The sequence below is a fragment of the Telmatherina bonti genome, assembly GCF_933228915.1.
Source record: "Telmatherina bonti genome assembly, chromosome: 1".
NCBI lineage: Eukaryota > Metazoa > Chordata > Actinopteri > Atheriniformes > Telmatherinidae > Telmatherina > Telmatherina bonti.
In genome coordinates, this window is record NC_136619.1 from 47,407,389 (window position 1) to 47,430,063 (window position 22,675).

Here is a 22,675-nt window from a genome sequence, read left to right on the forward strand (position 1 = left end):
GTGTGGTATATAAAGACGCGGTACGGGTGCCTGTGTGTGGTACATAAAGACGCGGTACGGGTGCCTGTGTGTGGTACATAAAGACGCGGTACGGGTGCCTGTGTGTGGTATGAGGCCGGACGATGGCGAGTCTCCTGGCCTTTCCTGGATGGCGGCTCAGACGCTGTTTTGGGTCAGATACTCGGTGTGCAGCTTCTCCTGGGCCTCGTACAGCTTCCGCAGCTTCTTCGTCTGACCTTTGCTCAGCTCCTTTCCTTCAGCGTCATGAGTGGGGAAACCCTGGAGGCAGCGACAGGAAGGAAAACATCTCACAGCTTGAAGGAGATCAATACCAACATTCAATCCTTCTAATGGTAAATGTAGAAAATATTACAGCATTTTGTGTCTCTTTAACCACAGTTGTCCCGATTAAACCATGACTGAGAGTTCATGTTTTAAATATGAATGTATAAACAAGTTGGTAAACTAATCACGCCGCCATCTTGGATGGGTCTCCATGCGCCTCCGATGCATTTATCTGTAAGGTGTAGGTCTAACCACGACAAGAACTTCACCAATTTTTACCGAATTTTTTTCTCAGTTTGGTTTGTTACAAAGGACAGAGATATTATTATGATACAGATCGGTGTGTTCAGACCAAACGCTCGACGCTGCTCACTAAACTGCCACTTTTGTGTCCGACGCCCAAAACACTCCCAACGCTTGTCTGCAGCGAGCGGCAAACGCAGCGGGAAAGAGAGGAGGGAGGCGGAGTTTTCCTTCCAGTCAGTCTGAATGATGGCGGTGCAGTAGAGAGACGGCATGGTTTTATTTAATAAATAAAGCTAGAGGACGTCGTCGTAGGGCAGTGATAGTCACTGTTAATGCAACAAGAGCCACCGCGGCCCCCAAACAAAGCGTTGCTAGGCAACGTAACCTGCTACGTTGCCAAATCAGTAACATTCAGCTTTTTAGCAAGGAACGGTTATCCTAAATACTACACGGAGTAACGGCGTCTCAGCCCCGTGTCTGGGTTCAGGAGTCCTCCAGGAGCTGCCAGCTGATGGTTCTGATTGGTTGACGCCCCGCGTCGAGTGGCCAAAGTTCAGTCCATCTCTGGCTTTTGACGCGCGTTCTGCGCCGAACGCAAGGTGAGCTTAAAACATTTCTTAAATTTTGGGCGCGTTCTGCGCGGAACACTGACGCCCAAAACGCGATGCGAGAAAGCTCGACGCCCCCTTGCCGCACGTCCACATAGACGTTACATGGAAACCTGCCGCTCTGGACGCTCAAAATGCGTTTGGTCTGAACACACTGTAAAACATTAAAAACTATGTGCTGACATATTTTTATAATGCTATTTAACTGGGACACAAGGCAGATGCAATATAAATAAATGTATAAATGAATTTGATACTAACATGTTTGATTGTTTATTGATGCATTGGTATTTATTTATTTTATTATCTTTTATTATTATTTTATTATCTTGGGGGCTGCACGGTGGCCTCACAGCAAGAAGGCTGCTGGTTCGAGGTTTGAACAGCGGTCTTTCTGTGTGGAGTTTGCATGTTCTCCCCGTGCATGCTGGGTTCTCTCTGGGTTCCTCCCATCCTCCAAAGACATGATGTTAGGTTAACTGGTTACTCTAAATCGCCCCTAGGAGTGAGCGGTTGTTTGTCTCTATGGCGAGCTGTCCAGGGTGTACCCTGCCTTTCACACAAAGACTGCTGGGATAGGCTCCAGCTTCCTGCCACCCTGAATTGGATAAGTGGTCAGGAAAATGAATGAATATTTTTATCTTGTCAAAGAAATTATTATTCAACCTTGTGAAATGTAATTCCACATGATCTGCTTTCAATATTTTGCTGGTTATTGCAAACGTATGCTGAACAACATACGGGAATAGTTGCTGCTTTCTCTTGACTACAGTTGACTCTTTCTTTTATTTACATTTATTAATTTATCAATACAGAGATACAGTTTTACAAAGTCTGAAAATAAAGTTTTGTATCAAGACTGTACAATTCAAAAGTTACCCAGAAAAACTCTGAGAATGTAAACCTCTGCCAAGGCCTTTAAAAAGTTCCTGGAACCAAACGGTGATCTGGATCACCACCAGAATTAAATCAGTTCTTCATTTTCATGTTTCCAACAAGTCCTGAAAATTTAATCAAAATCCGTCCAGAATGTTTTAAGTTATCTTGAACACAAAAGAACACACAGATAAAAGCGGTAAAAACATGACCTCCATGGTGGAGGTAATTATGCTACCATGTAAAACTCTCTTTGTGAAACATCAATATCATATTTATCCATAAACACCTCATAGGAGTAAAATTTATCATTCAGTAGATTATTCACTGTGTTAACATTATTTATAAACCAGTTATGTAGAAAAGTGTTTTGTTTGTGTGTAATATATACGCGTTGATCCACAGAAAACACTTATGTGGGGAAACTACGTTGACTCTGCAGCAAGACTCGAAAGCAGAGACCCATCCAATATGGCGGCGACCCATCCATTATGGTGAAGACCCATTCAATATGGTGGAGACCCATCTAATACGGTGGAGACCCATTCAATATGGTGGAGACCCGTCCATTATGGTGGATACCCGTCCAATATGGTGGAGACCCGTCCAATATGGTGGAGACCCATCTAATATGGTGGAGACCCATCCAATATGGTGGAGACCCATCCAATATGGTGGAGACCCATCTAATATGGTGGAGACCCATTCAATATGGTGGAGACCCATCTAATATGGTGGAGACCCATCTAATATGGTGGAGACCCATCTAATATGGTGGAGACCCATCTAATATGGTGGAGACCCATCTAATATGGTGGAGACCCATCTAATATGGTGGAGACCCATTCAATATGGTGGAGACCCATTCAATATGGTGGAGACCCATCCAATATGGTGGAGACCCATCCAATATGGTGGAGACCCCTCCAATATGGTGGAGACCCCTCCAATATGGTGGAGACCCCTCCAATATGGTGGAGACCCGTCCAATATGGTGGAGACCCGTCCAATATGGTGGAGACCCATTCAATATGGTGGAGACCCGTCCAATATGGTGGAGACCCGTTCAATATGGTGGAGACCCCTCCAATATGGTGGAGACCCCTTCAATATGGTGGAGACCCATTCAATATGGTGGAGACCCCTCCAATATGGTGGAGACCCATTCAATATGGTGGAGACCCGTCCAATATGGTGGAGACCCATCTAATATGGTGGAGACCCGTCCAATATGGTGGAGACCCATTCAATATGGTGGAGACCCGTCCAATATGGTGGAGACCCATCTAATATGGTGGAGACCCATTCAATATGGTGGAGACCCCTCCAATATGGTGGAGACCCATCCAATATGGTGGAGACCCCTCCAATATGGTGGAGACCCATCTAATATGGTGGAGACCCATTCAATATGGTGGAGACCCATCCAATATGGTGGAGACCCCTCCAATATGGTGGAGACCCCTCCAATATGGTGGAGACCCCTCCAATATGGTGGAGACCCATCCAATATGGTGGAAACCCATTCAATATGGTGGAGACCCATCCAATATGGTGGAGACCCATCCAATATGGTGGAGACCCATTCAATATGGTGGAGACCCATCCAATATGGAGGAGACCCGTTCAATATGGTGGAGACCCATCCAATATGGTGGAGACCCGTTCAATATGGTGGAGACCCGTTCAATATGGTGGAGACCCGTTCAATATGGTGGAGACCCCTCCAATATGGTGGAGACCCCTTCAATATGGTGGAGACCCCTCCAATATGGTGGAGACCCCTCCAATATGGTGGAGACCCATTCAATATGGTGGAGACCCCTCCAATATGGTGGAGACCCCTCCAATATGGTGGAGACCCATCCAATATGGTGGAGACCCATCCAATATGGTGGAGACCCATTCAATATGGTGGAGACCCATTCAATATGGTGGAGACCCCTCCAATATGGTGGAGACCCATCCAATATGGTGGAGACCCATTCAATATGGTGGAGACCCGTCCAATATGGTGGAGACCCGTTCAATATGGTGGAGACCCATTCAATATGGTGGAGACCCATTCAATATGGTGGAGACCCGTCCAATATGGTGGAGACCCGTTCAATATGGTGGAGACCCATTCAATATGGTGGAGACCCATCTAATATGGTGGAGACACATCCAATATGGTGGAGACCCATTCAATATGGTGGAGACCCATCTAATATGGTGGAGACCCATCCAATATGGTGGAGACCCATTCAATATGGTGGAGACCCATCTAATATGGTGGAGACCCATTCAATATGGTGGAGACCCATCCAATATGGTGGAGACCCGTTCAATATGGTGGAGACCCATCCAATATGGTGGAGACCCATTCAATATGGTGGAGACCCATTCAATATGGTGGAGACCCATTCAATATGGTGGAGACCCGTCCAATATGGTGGAGACCCGTCCAATATGGTGGAGACCCGTTCAATATGGTGGAGACCCATTCAATATGGTGGAGACCCATTCAATATGGTGGAGACACATCCAATATGGTGGAGACCCGTTCAATATGGTGGAGACCCATTCAATATGGTGGAGACCCATTCAATATGGTGGAGACCCATTCAATATGGTGGAGACCCATCCAATATGGTGGAGACCCATTCAATATGGTGGAGACCCATTCAATATGGTGGAGACACATCCAATATGGTGGAGACCCATTCAATATGGTGGAGACCCGTCCAATATGGTGGAGACCCGTCCAATATGGTGGAGACCCGTTCAATATGGTGGAGACCCGTTCAATATGGTGGAGACCCATTCAATATGGTGGAGACACATCCAATATGGTGGAGACCCATTCAATATGGTGGAGACCCATTCAATATGGTGGAGACCCATCCAATATGGTGGAGACCCGTCCAATATGGTGGAGACCCGTTCAATATGGTGGAGACCCGTTCAATATGGTGGAGACACATCTAATATGGTGGAGACCCGTCCAATATGGTGGAGACCCGTTCAATATGGTGGAGACCCGTTCAATATGGTGGAGACCCGTTCAATATGGTGGAGACCCATTCAATATGGTGGAGACCCATTCAATATGGTGGAGACACATCTAATATGGTGGAGACCCATCTAATATGGTGGAGACACATCTAATATGGTGGAGACCCGTTCAATATGGTGGAGACCCGTTCAATATGGTGGAGACCCGTTCAATATGGTGGAGACACATCTAATATGGTGGAGACCCGTCCAATATGGTGGAGACCCGTTCAATATGGTGGAGACCCGTTCAATATGGTGGAGACCCGTTCAATATGGTGGAGACCCATTCAATATGGTGGAGACCCATTCAATATGGTGGAGACACATCTAATATGGTGGAGACCCATCTAATATGGTGGAGACACATCTAATATGGTGGAGACCCATTCAATATGGTGGAGACCCATCTAATATGGTGGAGACCCATTCAATATGGTGGAGACCCATGCGATATGGCAGCGACGCTGGTCTACTCTTTGTTTATCGTGTCCATGGCAGAAACTGCCAAATAAAAAGCACCTGAAGAAGTTGAAGTCGTGGAAAAAAATGCATGTTCTTCTTCTTCTTCCGGTGTTTTTGAGAGGCTGAAAACGACGTCATAGTGACGCATCAGCGCTACCAACAGCTGTCAGATGTCTGAACACAACACCGCCCCCTGGTGGACGGGCGGACCACGGTGAGGTGAAAAACGCAGCGCGACTATTTCGTACAGAAGGGAGCAGAAACGCACCTTTAGGCTGAAAAATGAAGCTGAACTGAACGTTCCTTCAGAATGATTTACCGTTTCGTCAAACTGGGAATACTTGTCCGTTTCGGAGCGGAACATTTCACTGGCAGGGATTTTCATCTTGGCGAGTTTAGCCGTCTGAAAGGAAGAAGAAAAAGAAGAAGTCAGTAGTAGAAAAGCTTTGCGAATCACAGAAAGACGTCAGACTGACCTCCTGCTCCCGTTTCCTCTGAGCTGCTTCCTCCTTCCTCCTCTTCTTCTCCTCTTCTATCTGTGAAGGAGGAAAAGACAATCCTGATGCGATCCCTCCATCATACACTGCCGTCATCCCATGTCCTTACCCTCTTCTTCTCTTCTTTCTCCTTCTGCAACGTCTCCTTGTCCACCAGTTTTACCACAGTGGGCAAACCTGCAGCAAACCACTCCGTTTATCATTTCATTCAACTCCTCCTGCAGAAAACTGCCGACACGCTTCCAGACTCACCTTCATGGTCCTCCAGCCGGACCCCCAGCTCCGGCAGCGTGTCGTCCCGGATGGCGTCGCAGAGCTGCAGCAGCTGCATCACTGGGCGAGTCGGAGGAAAAGTCACTCCGGGAAGGAAAACGGCGACTGAATGCGGTTGTGAGAACTTACCTTTCTGCTCCCGGGCGATATTCCGAACTTTCTCCCTGAAGTCGGACAGCGCCGTGAGGTACGGCATCACCGTGCTCTCCAGCTGCAGGCAGGTTGGAAGGAAAACTTTCTAAATGTTTTAGTTTGTCAGAAGTCCTGACGTCGTTCAGAGGGGAGGATGTTCATGGAGCTGGAAACGCGACCATCGCTATGGAAACCACTTATGCTGCAGTTAAATTTGGCTTTTTCTTCTTAAATCCTGAGTTTATACAGTGTAAAGAACTCTAACGCCACCTGCTGGTTATGCTGCTTTGCTAATGTTATGTTTACATTATGAATATAAAACAGTGATATAAATTCCATGTCTTCAGATGAAGTCTGTCAAACTAAACAACGATCACATCTTAACCTCGGTAACTTACTCAAATTTACCTCCTCAGCGGCCAAAAATGTCCAAACATTAAAACAAATATAAATTTCATTTCTCATCTTGTGTGTGAGAAATAATTTCTTCAAATCACATCAAACCAACATTTTATTAATGATAAAATACACAGGGACGTTTTGGCGCCCCCTGGTGGCTCCATTGTAAACCCAGGAGAATTTCCTGCACCTGCCTTCAGCAGCAAACACGCCGAATCAGCTGGACAAACTGGAAACCATCACGACTCCTCAGATCGTCACCACTCTGACCATAAAGAATAAAGGTTGAACTGGAATGACTGGGATTAAAAAACACAGTTTAACAGGAAGTCGGTGGGACTTTTTGGCCATGAAGAGCTTCAGAGGGATTTTCTGATGCTACATAATAACGCTGTTAATCCTGGACATATTCCAGACTGGAATTTCACAAAGCACTGATATGGAACATAAGTCATGTTTAATGAAGAGTTCAAAGTAACGAAACGGATATTAAAAGGGTTAAAATCCTAAATGTGGCGAAATGTTTAGTAGTTTTACAGTTGTTTAAGTGGTTTATAGGAAAAAAGGAAAATAAAAAATGACATGATCTGATGGCAGATTTTATGAACATTTTGACAACAATCACTTCACATCAGCTTTGCTGCTGATCTTTTAAATGTCCATAATTCCCCTAAAAGCTTCATTTCCATTTCATTAGCAACAGATCAATTTTGTGTTTATTTTCTTTTGGAATAAATTTGCAATAATATGACAATTAAACCAGCATTTCAAGGGTCTAAAATAATAAAATAATTGAATGTTTGGTTGCTTTTGAGCAGGTCTGAAGATAAAATGATTTCGGATTAAAAAAGCATAAAAAGAGATGTGTGATGATTTTATAGCAGTTTTTTGTGTAACATAAAACGATCCAATTGGCTTTGTTGCTTAACTTTTATGTCGATGTGTGTCAACATCACAAAAAACTCTCTGCTATTCTTCAGATGGCTAAATGATTCTTTTCCATGTTTTTGCATGAAGTGTTGCAGAAATAAACTGGATGTTGAAGGTTTACGTCAACCAAGCAGAAGAAAATATTGAAGTTTGATTAATTTATAGCAGTTTATTGATTTTTGTCTCCAGAAAATTGACTAAAAAGGAGAAATCCAGTCCACTGGAGGACATAAGGACTGTTAAGAGTTCTTCTACAGAAAACATTTCTACTTAGCCGCAGCTAAGCTCACATTACCACGTGTCTCCAACCATCCCCGTCTGATACGGGGACAGACCAAGGCCTGTCTCCCACAGACAAGGCAGTCCTCTAGACCTCTCTGGACCACCGTCTCCCACACTGTCCTCATCCTCTGTCACCTCCCGTCTCTGGAACTGTCAGTCCGTAGTAAATAAAACAGAATTCATCAGTTCTCTGATGTCAGTCTCAGACGTTCAGGTCCTGGTCCTGACTGAGACCTGGATCCGTCCGGAAAACACAGCGACTCCTGCTGTCCTCTCCCTTAACGCAGATTTCACCCAGACACCTCGCTCTGCTGGACGAGGAGGTGGAACGGGCGTCCTGCTTCCTAAAACATGGAGCTTTACCTCTCTGTGTCCCATGGCTTCCTGCTCATCATGTAATCCAGGTCTCTGCTCCGACCGATACATACATTCTGGTCATATATGGCCTCCAGGAGGCAACATGAACCACTTTATCTCTGAGATGGATATGTTACTCTCTGACACACCTGATGATGTCACACCCCTAATTGTCATGGGAGACTTAAATATTCACACTCAGGTCAATGACTTTATGAACCTCCTTCAGTCTCAGACCGGTCCAGACTCCTCCGACACACTAAGCCGGCAGCACTATGGATCTGGTCCTGACCAGGAACTGGTCCACAGCTGATCTGCCAGTCCCCCCCCCGCACCTGTCAGACCACCTCCTGGTCACATTCTCAGCCCTCCTTCCTCATGACACTCCGGAGGCTCCAAAGCTGGTTTCCTAGCACAGAAAGCTGGGATGTGTCACCCCTACACAGCTGTGTGAGCAGGTTTCCTCTAGCGTCCCTTCCCACTCAGACTCCTCCTTCCTGTCTGTTAATGAGGCTCCAGAAACACTCTGCTCCTCTCTGGCCTCCTCTCTGGACAAACTCTGTCCTCTGCTGTCTGAAGCAGCCAGACTAAACCCTCCCAGTCCATGGCTCACTGAGACGTCACAGAGCAGGTCTCAGGCCAGCAGAAAGAAAAGAAGTCCCTGACTTGTCAGAGTCCCAGCAGAACCTCTCAGTCTTCACATCCAGCCTGACGGCTGCCAACATAGACTTCTATCAGAAGCAGATCCACAATGCTCCCAACACACGGCAGCTGTTCATGGCCTTCAACTGTCTTCTTTCTCCAGCAGCTGCTCAGCCTCCCGCCACGCTGACTGCAGACATGTTGGCTTCCTGTTTTACTGAAAAGGTTGCTACCATCAGGAATCACTTCTCTGAGCCTGACCAGCTCAGTCCACCACATCCAGCTAGTGGTGCCTCACTTTGCTCTTTCTGCCCTCTGAATGAGGACCAAGTCTCTAAACTTCTAGTCAACTCTAAAGCCACTATCTGTCCTCTGGATCCGGTCCCTACCGACATCCTGCAGAGCATTTTACCTCCAATCAATCTGCAGTGACCCATATTATCATCTCCTCTCTGGAATCCGCTGTCTTTCCCTCTGTCTTCCAGCAAGCTCGGGTCACCCCGCTGCTGAAGAAACCCACACTCAACCCAGTCCAGGTTGGAAACTACCGGCTGGTCCCACTGGTGCCGTTCATGTCCACACTACTGGAGCGGGTCGTCTTCAGTCTCCCAGTTCCTCCATGATAGAAACCAGTTAGATCCACATCAGTCTGGCTTTAGGCGAGGCCATTCCACTGGAACTGCTCTCCTGTCGGTTACCGATTCCCTCCGGCTGGACCAGATCCACTGGTCAGTCCTGGTCCTGCTGGACCAGATCCACCGGTCAGTCCTGGTCCTGCTGGACCAGATCCACCGGTCAGTCCTGGTCCTGCTGGACCAGATCCACCTGTCAGTCCTGGTCCTGCTGGACCAGATCCACCTGTCAGTCCTGGTCTTGCTGGACCAGATCCACTGGTCAGTCCTGGTCCTGCTGGACCAGATCCACCGGTCAGTCCTGGTCCTGCTGGACCTGTCTGCTGGTTCTGCCAACCATCAGATTCTCCTCTCCACTCTCTGAGCTCGGCATCTCTGGATCTGTCCTCTCGTGGTCCACGTCCTACCTCTCAGGAAGATCCTTCAGAGTATCCTGGTGAGGAGAAGTGTCCAGATCACATGAAAACAGGGGAGCCTCAGGGATCGGTGCTCGGCCCTCTTCTCTTTCCACCATACACCTCCTCACTCGGTGCAGTTAGAAGTTCTCATGGCTTCTTCTACCACTGCCATGCAGATGACACTCAGCTTTTCCTTTCCTTCCCACCAGACGACACAACGTTTCTCTGAGAATATCAGCTTGTCTTGCTGATATCTCTGCATGGATGAAGGATCGCCACCTTCAGCTCCATCTGTCCAAGACAGAGCTCATAGTCTGTCCAGCCGATCCTTCCTTACCTCTGCAGGTACGTGTGAAGCTCCACTCTGTCACACTTGTTCCTACGTCTGCTGCCAGGAATCTGGGTGTCATGGTGGATGACCAGCTGACCTTTAAGGTCCATGTTGCCTCGGTTGCCCGTACCTGCTGATATGCTCTCTACAACATCAAGAGAATCAGACGTACCTGACAGAACACACGACTCAGCTTCTGGTTCAGGTTCTGGTCATCTCACACATGGATTACTGCAGTTCCCTACTGGCAGGTCTGCCTGCATGCTGGTTAAACCTCTGCAGATGATCCAGAACCAGCAGCACGTCTGGTTTTCTACCAACTCAAACGAGCTCATGCCACTCCGCTGCTAATCCCACTTCACTGGTTTCCAGTTGCAGCACAGATCAAATTTAAAGCTTTGCTTCTGGTTTACAAAACAATAACTCAAACGGCTCCCGTCTACCTTCACTCCCTAATCCAGACCTACACTCCCTCTCCACAGCTACGTTCCACCAGTGAAAGACGCCTCGTGTTACCACCACAACGTGGGACTAAATCACCAGCCAGACTCTTTTCCTCTGTTGTTCCACGATGGTGGAATGATCTCCCAAACTCTGTCCGCTCTGCAGAGTCCCTGTCTACTTTCAGACCCAGCTGAAGACTCAGCTCTTCAAGGAGAACTTCAACACTTAGTTTAGCTGTATTTGTTGGAAAGTTGGAGAACTTAGCCCAGTTCTTTGCAACAAACTTTATGGTATTAATTCTTTGTATTGTAACATAGATGGTATTATATGGTCGGAAGGGAGTTTAAAAAAAATAGCCTGTAGTACTTTATGCAAGGACCTGCATCCAAATGGACAGTCCACTAGCATGTTCCTACAATGTCCTCTACTGTTTAATTTTGTGCTTGTGTTGTTCTCACTCATATGCAAGTTGCTTTAGATAAAAGCATCGGCTAAATGACTGTAGAATAGAATACAATAGAACTTACATCGACAGCCTGACTCTGTCCTCCCACAGGGAACCCGAGGGGCTCCGATCCTTCGATCGCACCGAATATCTGCAGATGAAAAGGTTTTCATGTTAGATGCTGTGTTCACTGACCAAGCCATCCATTAACAGAATAAACTCATTTAATCCGTCTGGAAAAGAAAACGAGAGGCAACAAGTGTAGTATGAAGCAGTAGGAGGCAGTATGAAGCAGTATAAAGCAGTATGAAGCAGTATGAGGCAGTATGAAGCAGTAGGAGGCAGTATGAAGCAGTAAAAAGCAGTATGAAGCAGTATAAAGCAGTATGAAGCAGTATGAGGCAGTATGAAGCAGTAGGAGGCAGTATGAAGCAGTATAAAGCAGTATGAAGCAGTATGAGGCAGTATGAAGCAGTAGGAGGCAGTATGAAGCAGTATAAAGCAGTATGAAGCAGTAGGAGGCAGTATGAAGCAGTATAAAGCAGTATGAAGCAGTATAAAGCAGTATGAAGCAGTATGAGGCAGTATGAAGCAGTAGGAGGCAGTATGAAGCAGTATAAAGCAGTATGAAGCAGTATGAGGCAGTATGAAGCAGTAGGAGGCAGTATGAAGCAGTATGAAGCAGTAGGAGGCAGTATGAAGCAGTATGAAGCAGTATGAAGCAGTATGAGGCAGTATGAAGCAGTATGAGGCAGTATGAAGCAGTAGGAGGCATTATGAAGCAGTATGAAGCAGTAGGAGGCAGTATGAAGCAGTATGAAGCAGTATGAAGCAGTATGAGGCAGTATGAAGCAGTAGGAGGCATTATGAAGCAGTATGAAGCAGTAGGAGGCAGTATGAAGCAGTATAAAGCAGTATGAAGCAGTATGAGGCAGTATGAAGCAGTAGGAGGCAGTATGAAGCAGTATGAAGCAGTAGGAGGCAGTATGAAGCAGTATGAAGCAGTATGAAGCAGTATGAGGCAGTATGAAGACGTAGGAGGCAGTATGAAGCAGTATGAAGCAGTAGGAGGCAGTATGAAGCAGTATGAAGCAGTATGAAGCAGTATGAGGCAGTATGAAGCAGTATGAGGCAGTATGAAGCAGTAGGAGGCAGTATGAAGCAGTATAAAGCAGTATGAAGCAGTATGAGGCAGTATGAAGACGTAGGAGGCAGTATGAAGCAGTATGAAGCAGTAGGAGGCAGTATGAAGCAGTATGAAGCAGTAGGAGGCAGTATGAAGCAGTAGGAGGCCGAAAGAGGCAGTAGGAGGCAGTAGGAGGCAGTATGAAGCAGTATGAAGCAGTATGAGGCAGTATGAAGCAGTATGAGGCAGAAGGAGGCAGTATGAAGCAGTATGAGGCAGAAGGAGGCAGTAGGAGGCAGTATGAAGCAGTATGAAGCAGTATGAGGCAGTATGAAGCAGTATGAGGCAGAAGGAGGCAGTATGAAGCAGTATGAGGCAGAAGGAGGCAGTAGGAGGCAGTATGAAGCAGTATGAAGCAGTATGAGGCAGAAGGAGGCAGTAGGAGGCAGTATGAAGCAGTAGGAGGCAGTATGAAGCAGTATGAAGCAGTATGAGGCAGAAGGAGGCAGTAGGAGGCAGTATGAAGCAGTAGGAGGCAGCATGAAGCAGTATGAATCAGTAGGACGCAGTATGAAGCAGTAGGAGGTAGTATGAAGCAGTAGGAGGCAGTAGGAAGCAGTATGAAGCAGTATGAAGCAGTAGGAGGCAGAAGGAGGCAGAAGGAGGCAGTAGGAGGCAGCATGAAGCAGTATGAATCAGTAGGACGCAGTATGAAGCAGTAGGAGGTAGTAGGAGGCAGTATGAAGCAGTATGAAGCAGTAGGAGGTAGTATGAAGCAGTATGAAGCAGTAGGAGGCAGTATGAAGCAGTATGAAGCAGTAGGAGGCAGTATGAAGCAGTATGAAGCAGTAGGAGGCAGAAGGAGGCAGTAGGAGGCAGTAGGAGGCAGTATGAATCAGTATGAAGCAGTATGAAGCAGTAGGAGGCAGAAGGAGGCAGTAGGAGGCAGCATGAAGCAGTATGAATCAGTAGGACGCAGTATGAAGCAGTATGAAGCAGTAGGAGGCAGAAGGAGGCAGTAGGAGGCAGCATGAAGCAGTATGAATCAGTAGGAGGTAGTATGAAGCAGTAGGAGGCAGTATGAAGCAGTAGGAGGCAGTAGGAGGCAGTATGAAGCAGTATGAAGCAGTAGGAGGCAGTATGAAGCAGTATGAAGCAGTAGGAGGCAGAAGGAGGCAGTATGAAGCAGTAGGAGGCAGAAGGAGGCAGTATGAAGCAGTATGAGGCAGAAGGAGGCAGTATGAAGCAGTAGGAGGCAGTAGGAGGCAGTATGAAGCAGTAGGAGGCAGTATGAAGCAGTAGGAGGCAGTAGGAGGCAGTATGAAGCAGTAGGAGGCGGTATGAAGCAGTAGGAGGCAGTATGAAGCAGTAGGAGGCAGAAAGAGGCAGTAGGAGGCAGTATGAAGCAGTATGAAGCAGTATGAAGCAGTAGGAGGCATTATGAAGCAGTATGAAGCAGTATGAAGCAGTAGGAGGCAGTATGAAGCAGTAGGAGGCATTATGAAGCAGTATGAAGCAGTAGGAGGCAGTATGAAGCAGTAGGAGGCATTATGAAGCAGTATGAAGCAGTAGGAGGCAGTAGGAGGCAGTATGAAGCAGTAGGAGGCAGAAGGAGGCAGTATGAAGCAGTAGGAGGCGGTATGAAGCAGTAGGAGGCAGTATGAAGCAGTATGAAGCAGTAGGAGGCAGAAGGAGGCAGTATGAAGCAGTAGGAGGCATTATGAAGCAGTATGAAGCAGTAGGAGGCAGTATGAAGCAGTATGAGGCAGTATGAAGCAGTAGGAGGCAGTATGAAGCAGTAGGAGGCAGAAAGAGGCAGTAGGAGGCAGTATGAGGCAGTATGAAGCAGTAGGAGGTAGTATGAAGCAGTAGGAGGCAGTAGGAGGCAGTATGAAGCAGTATGAGGCAGTATGAAGCAGTAGGAGGCAGTATGAAGCAGTAGGAGGCAGTATGAGGCAGAAGGAGGCAGTAGGAGGCAGAAGGAGGCAGTATGAAGCTATAGGAGGCAGTAGGAGGTAGTATGAAGCAGTAGGAGGCAGTAGGAGGTAGTATGAAGCAGTAGGAGGCAGTATGAAGCAGTAGGAGGCAGTAGGAGGTAGTATGAAGCAGTAGGAGGCAGTATGAAGCAGTATGAAGCAGTAGGAGGCAGCATGAAGCAGTATTAAGCAGTAGGAGGCAGTAGGAGGCAGCATGAAGCAGTAGGAGGCAGTATGAAGCAGTATGAAGCAGTAGGAGGCAGCATGAAGCAGTATTAAGCAGTAGGAGGCAGTATGAAGCAGTATGAAGCAGTATGAAGCAGTAGGAGGCAGCATGAAGCAGTATTAAGCAGTAGGAGGCAGTATGAAGCAGTAGGAGGCAGTTGGAGGCAGAAGAAGGCAGTATGAAGCTATAGGAGGCAGAAGGAGGCGGTAGGAGGTAGTATGAAGCAGTAGGAGGCAGTATGAAGCAGTAGGAGGCAGTAGGAGGTAGTATGAAGCAGTAGGAGGCAGCATGAAGCAGTATTAAGCAGTAGGAGGCAGTAGGAGGCAGCATGAAGCAGTAGGAGGCAGCATGAAGCAGTAGGAGGCAGTATGAAGCAGTAGGAGGCAGAAGGAGGCAGTATGAAGCAGTAGGAGGCAGTATGAAGCAGTGTGAAGAAGTAAGAGGCAGTATGAAGCAGTAGGAGGTAGTAGGAGGCATTATGAAGCAGTATGAAGCAGTAGGAGGCAGAAGGAGGCAGTATGAAGCAGTAGGAGGCATTATGAAGCAGTATGAAGCAGTATGAAGCAGTAGGAGGCAGAAGGAGGCAGTATGAAGCAGTATGAAGCAGTAGGAGGCAGAAGGAGGCAGTAGGAGGCAGTATGAAGCAGTATGAAGCAGTAGGAGGTAGTATGAAGCAGTAGGAGGCAGTATGAAGCAGTAGGAGGCAGTATGAAGCAGTAGGAGGCAGAAGGAGGCAGTATGAAGCAGTAGGAGGCAGAAGGAGGCAGTATGAAGCAGTAGGAGGCAGAAGGAGGCAGTATGAAGCAGTAGGAGGCAGTATGAAGCAGTAGGAGGCAGTATGAAGCAGTATGAGGCAGTAGGAGGCAGTATGAAGCAGTATGAGGCAGAAGGAGGCAGTAGGAGGCAGTATGAAGCAGTATAAAGCAGTATGAAGCAGTATGAGGCAGTATGAAGCAGTAGGAGGCAGTATGAAGCAGTATGAAGCAGTAGGAGGCAGAAAGAGGCAGTAGGAGGCAGTATGAAGCAGTATGAGGCAGAAGGAGGCAGTAGGAGGCAGTATGAAGCAGTAGGAGGCAGTATGAAGCAGTGGGAGGCAGTAGGAGGCAGTATGAAGCAGTATGAAGCAGTATGAAGCAGTATGAGGCAGTATGAAGCAGTATGAGGCAGAAGGAGGCAGTAGGAGGCAGTAGGAGGCAGTATGAAGCAGTATGAAGCAGTAGGAGGCAGTATGAAGCAGTAGGAGGCAGCATGAAGCAGTATGAATCAGTATGAGGTAGTATGAAGCAGTAGGAGGCAGTATGAAGCAGTATGAAGCAGTAGGAGGCAGAAGGAGGGAGAAGGAGGCAGTAGGAGGCAGCATGAAGCAGTATGAATCAGTAGGACGCAGTATGAAGCAGTAGGAGGTAGTAGGAGGCATTATGAAGCAGTATGAAGCAGTATGAAGCAGTAGGAGGCAGTATGAAGCAGTATGAAGCAGTAGGAGGCAGTATGAAGCAGTATGAAGCAGTAGGAGGCAGTATGAAGCAGTATGAAGCAGTAGGAGGCAGAAGGAGGCAGAAGGAGGCAGTAGGAGGCAGTATGAAGCAGTATGAAGCAGTAGGAGGCAGAAGGAGGCAGTAGGAGGCAGCATGAAGCAGTATGAATCAGTAGGACGCAGTATGAAGCAGTAGGAGGTAGTAGGAGGCATTATGAAGCAGTATGAAGCAGTAGGAGGCAGTATGAAGCAGTATGAAGCAGTATGAGGCAGAAGGAGGCAGTATGAAGCAGTAGGAGGCAGCATGAAGCAGTATGAATCAGTAGGAGGTAGTATGAAGCAGTAGGAGGCAGTAGGAGGCAGTATGAAGCAGTATGAAGCAGTAGGAGGCAGAAGGAGGCAGAAGGAGGCAGTAGGAGGCAGCATGAAGCAGTATGAATCAGTAGGACGCAGTATGAAGCAGTAGGAGGTAGTAGGAGGCATTATGAAGCAGTATGAAGCAGTATGAAGCAGTAGGAGGCAGTATGAAGCAGTATGAAGCAGTAGGAGGCAGTATGAAGCAGTATGAAGCAGTAGGAGGCAGTATGAAGCAGTATGAAGCAGTATGAAGCAGTAGGAGGCAGAAGGAGGCAGAAGGAGGCAGTAGGAGGCAGTATGAAGCAGTATGAAGCAGTAGGAGGCAGAAGGAGGCAGTAGGAGGCAGCATGAAGCAGTATGAATCAGTAGGACGCAGTATGAAGCAGTAGGAGGTAGTAGGAGGCATTATGAAGCAGTATGAAGCAGTATGAAGCAGTAGGAGGCAGTATGAAGCAGTATGAAGCAGTAGGAGGCAGAAGGAGGCGGAAGGAGGCAGTATGAAGCAGTATGAAGCAGTAGGAGGCAGCATGAAGCAGTATGAATCAGTAGGAGGTAGTATGAAGCAGTAGGAGGCAGTAGGAGGCAGTATGAAGCAGTATGAAGCAGTAGGAGGCAGTATGAAGCAGTAGGAGGCAGAAGGAGGCAGTATGAAGCAGTAGGAGGCAGAAGGAGGCAGTATGAAGCAGTAGGAGGCAGTAGGAGGCAGTATGAAGCAGTAGGAGGCAGTATGAAGCAGTAGGAGGTAGTATGAAGCAGTAGGAGGTAGTATGAAGCAGTATGAAGCAGTATGAAGCAGTAGGAGGTAGTATGAAGCAGTAGCAGGTAGAAGGAGGCAGTATGAAGCAGTAGGAGGCAGTATGAAGCAGTAGGAGGCATTATGAAGCAGTATGAAGCAGTAGGAGGCAGTAGGAGGCAGTATGAAGCAGTATGAAGCAGTAGGAGGCAGAAGGAGGCAGTATGAAGCAGTAGGAGGCGGTATGAAGCAGTAGGAGGCAGTATGAAGCAGTATGAAGCAGTAGGAGGCAGAAGGAGGCAGTATGAAGCAGTAGGAGGAATTATGAAGCAGTATGAAGCAGTATGAAGCAGTAGGAGGCAGTATGAAGCAGTAGGAGGCAGTATGAAGCAGTAGGAGGCAGTATGAAGCAGTAGGAGGCAGAAAGAGGCAGTAGGAGGCAGTATGAGGCAGTATGAAGCAGTATGAGGCAGTATGAAGCAGTATGAAGCAGTAGGAGGCAGTATGAAGCAGTAGGAGGCAGTAGGAGGCAGTATGAAGCAGTATGAGGCAGTATGAAGCAGTAGGAGGCAGTATGAAGCAGTAGGAGGCAGTATGAGGCAGAAGGAGGCAGTAGGAGGCAGAAGGAGGCAGTATGAAGCTATAGGAGGCAGTAGGAGGTAGTATGAAGCAGTAGGAGGCAGTAGGAGGTATTATGAAGCAGTAGGAGGCAGTATGAAGCAGTATGAAGCAGTAGGAGGCAGCATGAAGCAGTATTAAGCAGTAGGAGGCAGTATGAAGCAGTAGGAGGCAGCATGACGCAGTATGAAGCAGTAGGAGGCAGTATGAAGCAGTAGGAGGCAGTATGAAGCAGTAGGAGGCAGTTGGAGGCAGAAGAAGGCAGTATGAAGCTATAGGAGGCAGAAGGAGGCGGTAGGAGGTAGTATGAAGCAGTATGAAGCAGTAGGAGGCAGTATGAAGCAGTAGGAGGCAGTAGGAGGTAGTATGAAGCAGTAGGAGGCAGTATGAAGCAGTAGGAGGCAGTAGGAGGTAGTATGAAGCAGTAGGAGGCAGCATGAAGCAGTATTAAGCAGTAGGAGGCAGTATGAAGCAGTAGGAGGCAGCATGAAGCAGTAGGAGGCAGTATGAAGCAGTAGGAGGCAGAAGGAGGCAGTATGAAGCAGTAGGAGGCAGTATGAAGCAGTGTGAAGAAGTAGGAGGCAGTATGAAGCAGTAGGAGGTAGTAGGAGGCATTATGAAGCAGTATGAAGCAGTAGGAGGCAGAAGGAGGCAGTATGAAGCAGTAGGAGGTAGTAGGAGGCATTATGAAGCAGTATGAAGCAGTAGGAGGCAGAAGGAGGCAGTATGAAGCAGTATGAAGCAGTAGGAGGCAGAAGGAGGCAGTAGGAGGCAGCATGAAGCAGTATGAAGCAGTAGGAGGTAGTATGAAGCAGTAGGAGGCAGTATGAAGCAGTAGGAGGCAGTATGAAGCAGTAGGAGGCAGAAGGAGGCAGTATGAAGCAGTAGGAGGCAGAAGGAGGCAGTATGAAGCAGTAGGAGGCAGTATGAAGCAGTAGGAGGCAGTATGAAGCAGTATGAGGCAGTAGGAGGCAGTATGAAGCAGTATGAGGCAGAAGGAGGCAGTAGGAGGCAGTATGAAGCAGTATAAAGCAGTATGAAGCAGTATGAGGCAGTATGAAGCAGTAGGAGGCAGTATGAAGCAGTATGAAGCAGTATGAAGCAGTATGAAGCAGTATGAGGCAGAAGGAGGCAGTAGGAGGCAGTATGAAGCAGTAGGAGGCAGTATGAAGCAGTAGGAGGCAGTAGGAGGCAGTATGAAGCAGTATGAAGCAGTATGAAGCAGAATGAGGCAGAAGGAGGCAGTAGGAGGCAGTAGGAGGCAGTATGAAGCAGTAGGAGGCAGTAGGAGGCAGTATGAAGCAGTATGAAGCAGTAGGAGGCAGTATGAAGCAGTATGAGGCAGAAGGAGGCAGTAGGAGGCAGTAGGAGGCAGTATGAAGCAGTATGAAGCAGTAGGAGGCAGCATGAAGCAGTATGAATCAGTATGAGGTAGTATGAAGCAGTAGGAGGCAGTATGAAGCAGTATGAATCAGTAGGAGGTAGTATGAAGCAGTAGGAGGCAGCATGAAGCAGTATGAATCAGTAGGAGGTAGTATGAAGCAGTAGGAGGCAGTAGGATGCAGTATGAAGCAGTATGAAGCAGTAGGAGGCAGAAGGAGGCAGAAGGAGGCAGTAGGAGGCAGCATGAAGCAGTATGAATCAGTAGGACGCAGTATGAAGCAGTAGGAGGTAGTAGGAGGCATTATGAAGCAGTAGGAGGCAGTATGAAGCAGTAGGAGGCAGTATGAAGCAGTAGGAGGCAGTATGAAGCAGTATGAAGCAGTATGAAGCAGTAGGAGGCAGAAGGAGGCAGAAGGAGGCAGTAGGAGGCAGTATGAAGCAGTATGAAGCAGTAGGAGGCAGAAGGAGGCAGTAGGAGGCAGCATGAAGCAGTATGAATCAGTAGGACGCAGTATGAAGCAGTAGGAGGTAGTAGGAGGCATTATGAAGCAGTATGAAGCAGTATGAAGCAGTAGGAGGCAGTATGAAGCAGTATGAAGCAGTAGGAGGCAGTATGAAGCAGTAGGAGGCAGTATGAAGCAGTAGGAGGTAGTAGGAGGCATTATGAAGCAGTATGAAGCAGTATGAAGCAGTAGGAGGCAGTATGAAGCAGTAGGAGGCAGTATGAAGCAGTATGAAGCAGTAGGAGGTAGTATGAAGCAGTAGGAGGCAGCATGAAGTAGTATGAAGCAGTAGGAGGCGGTGTGAAGCAGTATGAAGCAGTAGGAGGTAGTATGAAGCAGTAGGAGGCAGTATGAAGCAGTAGGAGGCAGCATGAAGTAGTATGAAGCAGTAGGAGGCAGTAGGAAGCAGTAGGAGGCGGTATGAAGCAGTATGAAGCAGTAGGAGGCAGTATGAAGCAGTAGGAGGCGGTATGAAGCAGTAGGAGGTAGTATGAAGCAGTAGGAGGCAGTATGAAGCAGTAGGAGGAAGCATGAAGTAGTATGAAGCAGTAGGAGGCGGTATGAAGCAGTATGAAGTAGTAGGAGGCAGCATGAAGTAGTATGAAGCAGTAGGAGGCAGTATGAAGCAGTATGAAGTAGTAGGAGGCAGTATGAAGCAGTATGAAGCAGTAGGAGGCAGTATGAAGCAGTATGAAGCAGTAGGAGGCAGTATGAAGCAGTATGAAGTAGTAGGAGGCATTATGAAGCAGTATGAAGCAGTAGGAGGCAGTATGAAGCAGTATGAAGCAGTAGGAGGCAGTATGAAGCAGTATGAAGCAGTAGGAGGCAGTATGAAGCAGTATGAAGTAGTAGGAGGCATTATGAAGCAGTATGAAGCAGTAGGAGGCAGTATGAAGCAGTATGAAGTAGTAGGAGGCATTATGAAGCAGTATGAAGCAGTAGGAGGCAGTATGAAGCAGTATGAAGCAGTAGGAGGCAGTATGAAGCAGTATGAAGCAGTAGGAGGCAGTATGAAGCAGTATGAAGCAGTATGAAGCAGTAGGAGGCAGAAGGAGGCAGTAGGAGGCAGCATGAAGCAGTATGAATCAGTAGGACGCAGTATGAAGCAGTAGGAGGTAGTAGGAGGCATTATGAAGCAGCATGAAGCAGTATGAAGCAGTAGGAGGCAGTATGAAGCAGTATGAAGCAGTAGGAGGCAGAAGGAGGCGGTAGGAGGCAGTATGAAGCAGTATGAAGCAGTAGGAGGCAGCATGAAGCAGTATGAATCAGTAGGAGGTAGTATGAAGCAGTAGGAGGCAGTAGGAGGCAGTATGAAGCAGTAGGAGGCAGAAGGAGGACGTATGAAGCAGTAGGAGGCAGAAGGAGGCAGTATGAAGCAGTAGGAGGCAGTAGGAGGTAGTATGAAGCAGTAGGAGGCAGTATGAAGCAGTAGGAGGTAGTATGAAGCAGTAGGAGGCAGTAGGAGGCAGTATGAAGCAGTATGAAGCAGTAGCAGGCAGAAGGAGGCAGTATGAAGCAGTAGGAGGCGGTATGAAGCAGTAGGAGGCAGTATGAAGCAGTAGGAGGCAGAAAGAGGCAGTAGGAGGCAGTATGAAGCAGTAAGAGGCAGTAAGAGGCAGTATGAAGCAGTATGAAGCAGTAGGAGGCAGTATGAAGCAGTAGGAGGCAGTATGAAGCAGTAGGAGGCAGAAAGAGGCAGTAGGAGGCAGTAGGAGGCAGCATGAAGCAGTATGAAGCAGTAGGAGGCAGTATGACGCAGTATGAAGCAGTAGGAGGCAGTATGAAGCAGTAGGAGGCAGTATGAGGCAGAAGGAGGTAGTATGAAGCTATAGGAGGCAGTAGGAGGTAGTATGAAGCAGTAGGAGGCAGTATGAAGCAGTAGGAGGCAGTAGGAGGTAGTATGAAGCAGTAGGAGGCAGTATGAAGCAGTAGGAGGCAGTAGGAGGTAGTATGAAGCAGTAGGAGGCAGCATGAAGCAGTATTAAGCAGTAGGAGGCAGTATGAGGCAGCATGAAGCAGTAGGAGGCAGCATGAAGCAGTAGGAGGCAGTATGAAGCAGTATGAAGCAGTATGAGGCAGAAGAAGGCAGTAGGAGGCAGTATGAAGCAGTATAAAGCAGTATGAAGCAGTATGAGGCAGTATGAAGCAGTAGGAGGCAGTATGAAGCAGTATGAAGCAGTAGGAGGCAGTATGAAGCAGTAGGAGGCAGAAAGAGGCAGTAGGAGGCAGTATGAAGCAGTATGAAGCAGTATGAGGCAGTATGAGGCAGTATGAAGCAGTATGAGGCAGAAGGAGGCAGTATGAAGCAGTATGAGGCAGAAGGAGGCAGTATGAAGCAGTAGGAGGCAGAAGGAGGCAGAAGGAGGCAGTAGGAGGCAGTATGAAGCAGTATGAAGCAGTATGAGGCAGAAGGAGGCAGTATGAAGCAGTAGGAGGCAGTATGAAGCAGTAGGAGGCAGTAGGAGGCAGTATGAAGCAGTATGAAGCAGTATGAAGCAGTATGAAGCAGTATGAGGCAGAAGGAGGCAGTAGGAGGTAGTATGAAGCAGTAGGAGGCAGTAGGAGGCAGTATGAAGCAGTAGGAGGCAGTATGAAGCAGTATGAAGCAGTATGAAGCAGTATGAGGCAGAAGGAGGCAGTAGGAGGTAGTAGGAGGCAGTATGAAGCAGTATGAAGCAGTAGGACGCAGTATGAAGCAGTAGGAGGCAGTATGAAGCAGTATGAAGCAGTAGGAGGCAGTATGAAGCAGTAGGAGGCAGCATGAAGCAGTATGAATCAGTAGGAGGTAGTATGAAGCAGTAGGAGGCAGTAGGAGGCAGTATGAAGCAGTATGAAGCAGTAGGACGCAGTATGAAGCAGTAGGAGGTAGTAGGAGGCATTATGAAGCAGTATGAAGCAGTAGGAGGCAGTATGAAGCAGTATGAAGCAGTATGAAGCAGTAGGAGGCAGAAGGAGGCGGTAGGAGGCAGTATGAAGCAGTATGAAGCAGTAATAGGCAGAA

The 22,675-nt window shown here is 47.7% G+C and overlaps 1 protein-coding gene across 1 annotated transcript in view; it reads right to left on the bottom strand.

The window, feature by feature from the left end:
- The window catches only part of cars1 (cysteinyl-tRNA synthetase 1), a 49,762-nt gene continuing 27,087 nt past the window's right edge, over positions 1 to 22,675 (bottom strand). The window contains exons 16-22 of the mRNA XM_079254507.1: positions 11,361 to 11,429; positions 6,416 to 6,497; positions 6,266 to 6,346; positions 6,123 to 6,190; positions 5,993 to 6,052; positions 5,836 to 5,919; positions 1 to 279 (exon numbers count right to left, since the gene is read on the bottom strand). Of these exons, the coding sequence (XP_079110633.1) occupies positions 157 to 279; positions 5,836 to 5,919; positions 5,993 to 6,052; positions 6,123 to 6,190; positions 6,266 to 6,346; positions 6,416 to 6,497; positions 11,361 to 11,429 (567 nt within the window). The 3' untranslated portion in view covers positions 1 to 156. The remainder of the gene's footprint in view (positions 280 to 5,835; positions 5,920 to 5,992; positions 6,053 to 6,122; positions 6,191 to 6,265; positions 6,347 to 6,415; positions 6,498 to 11,360; positions 11,430 to 22,675) is intronic.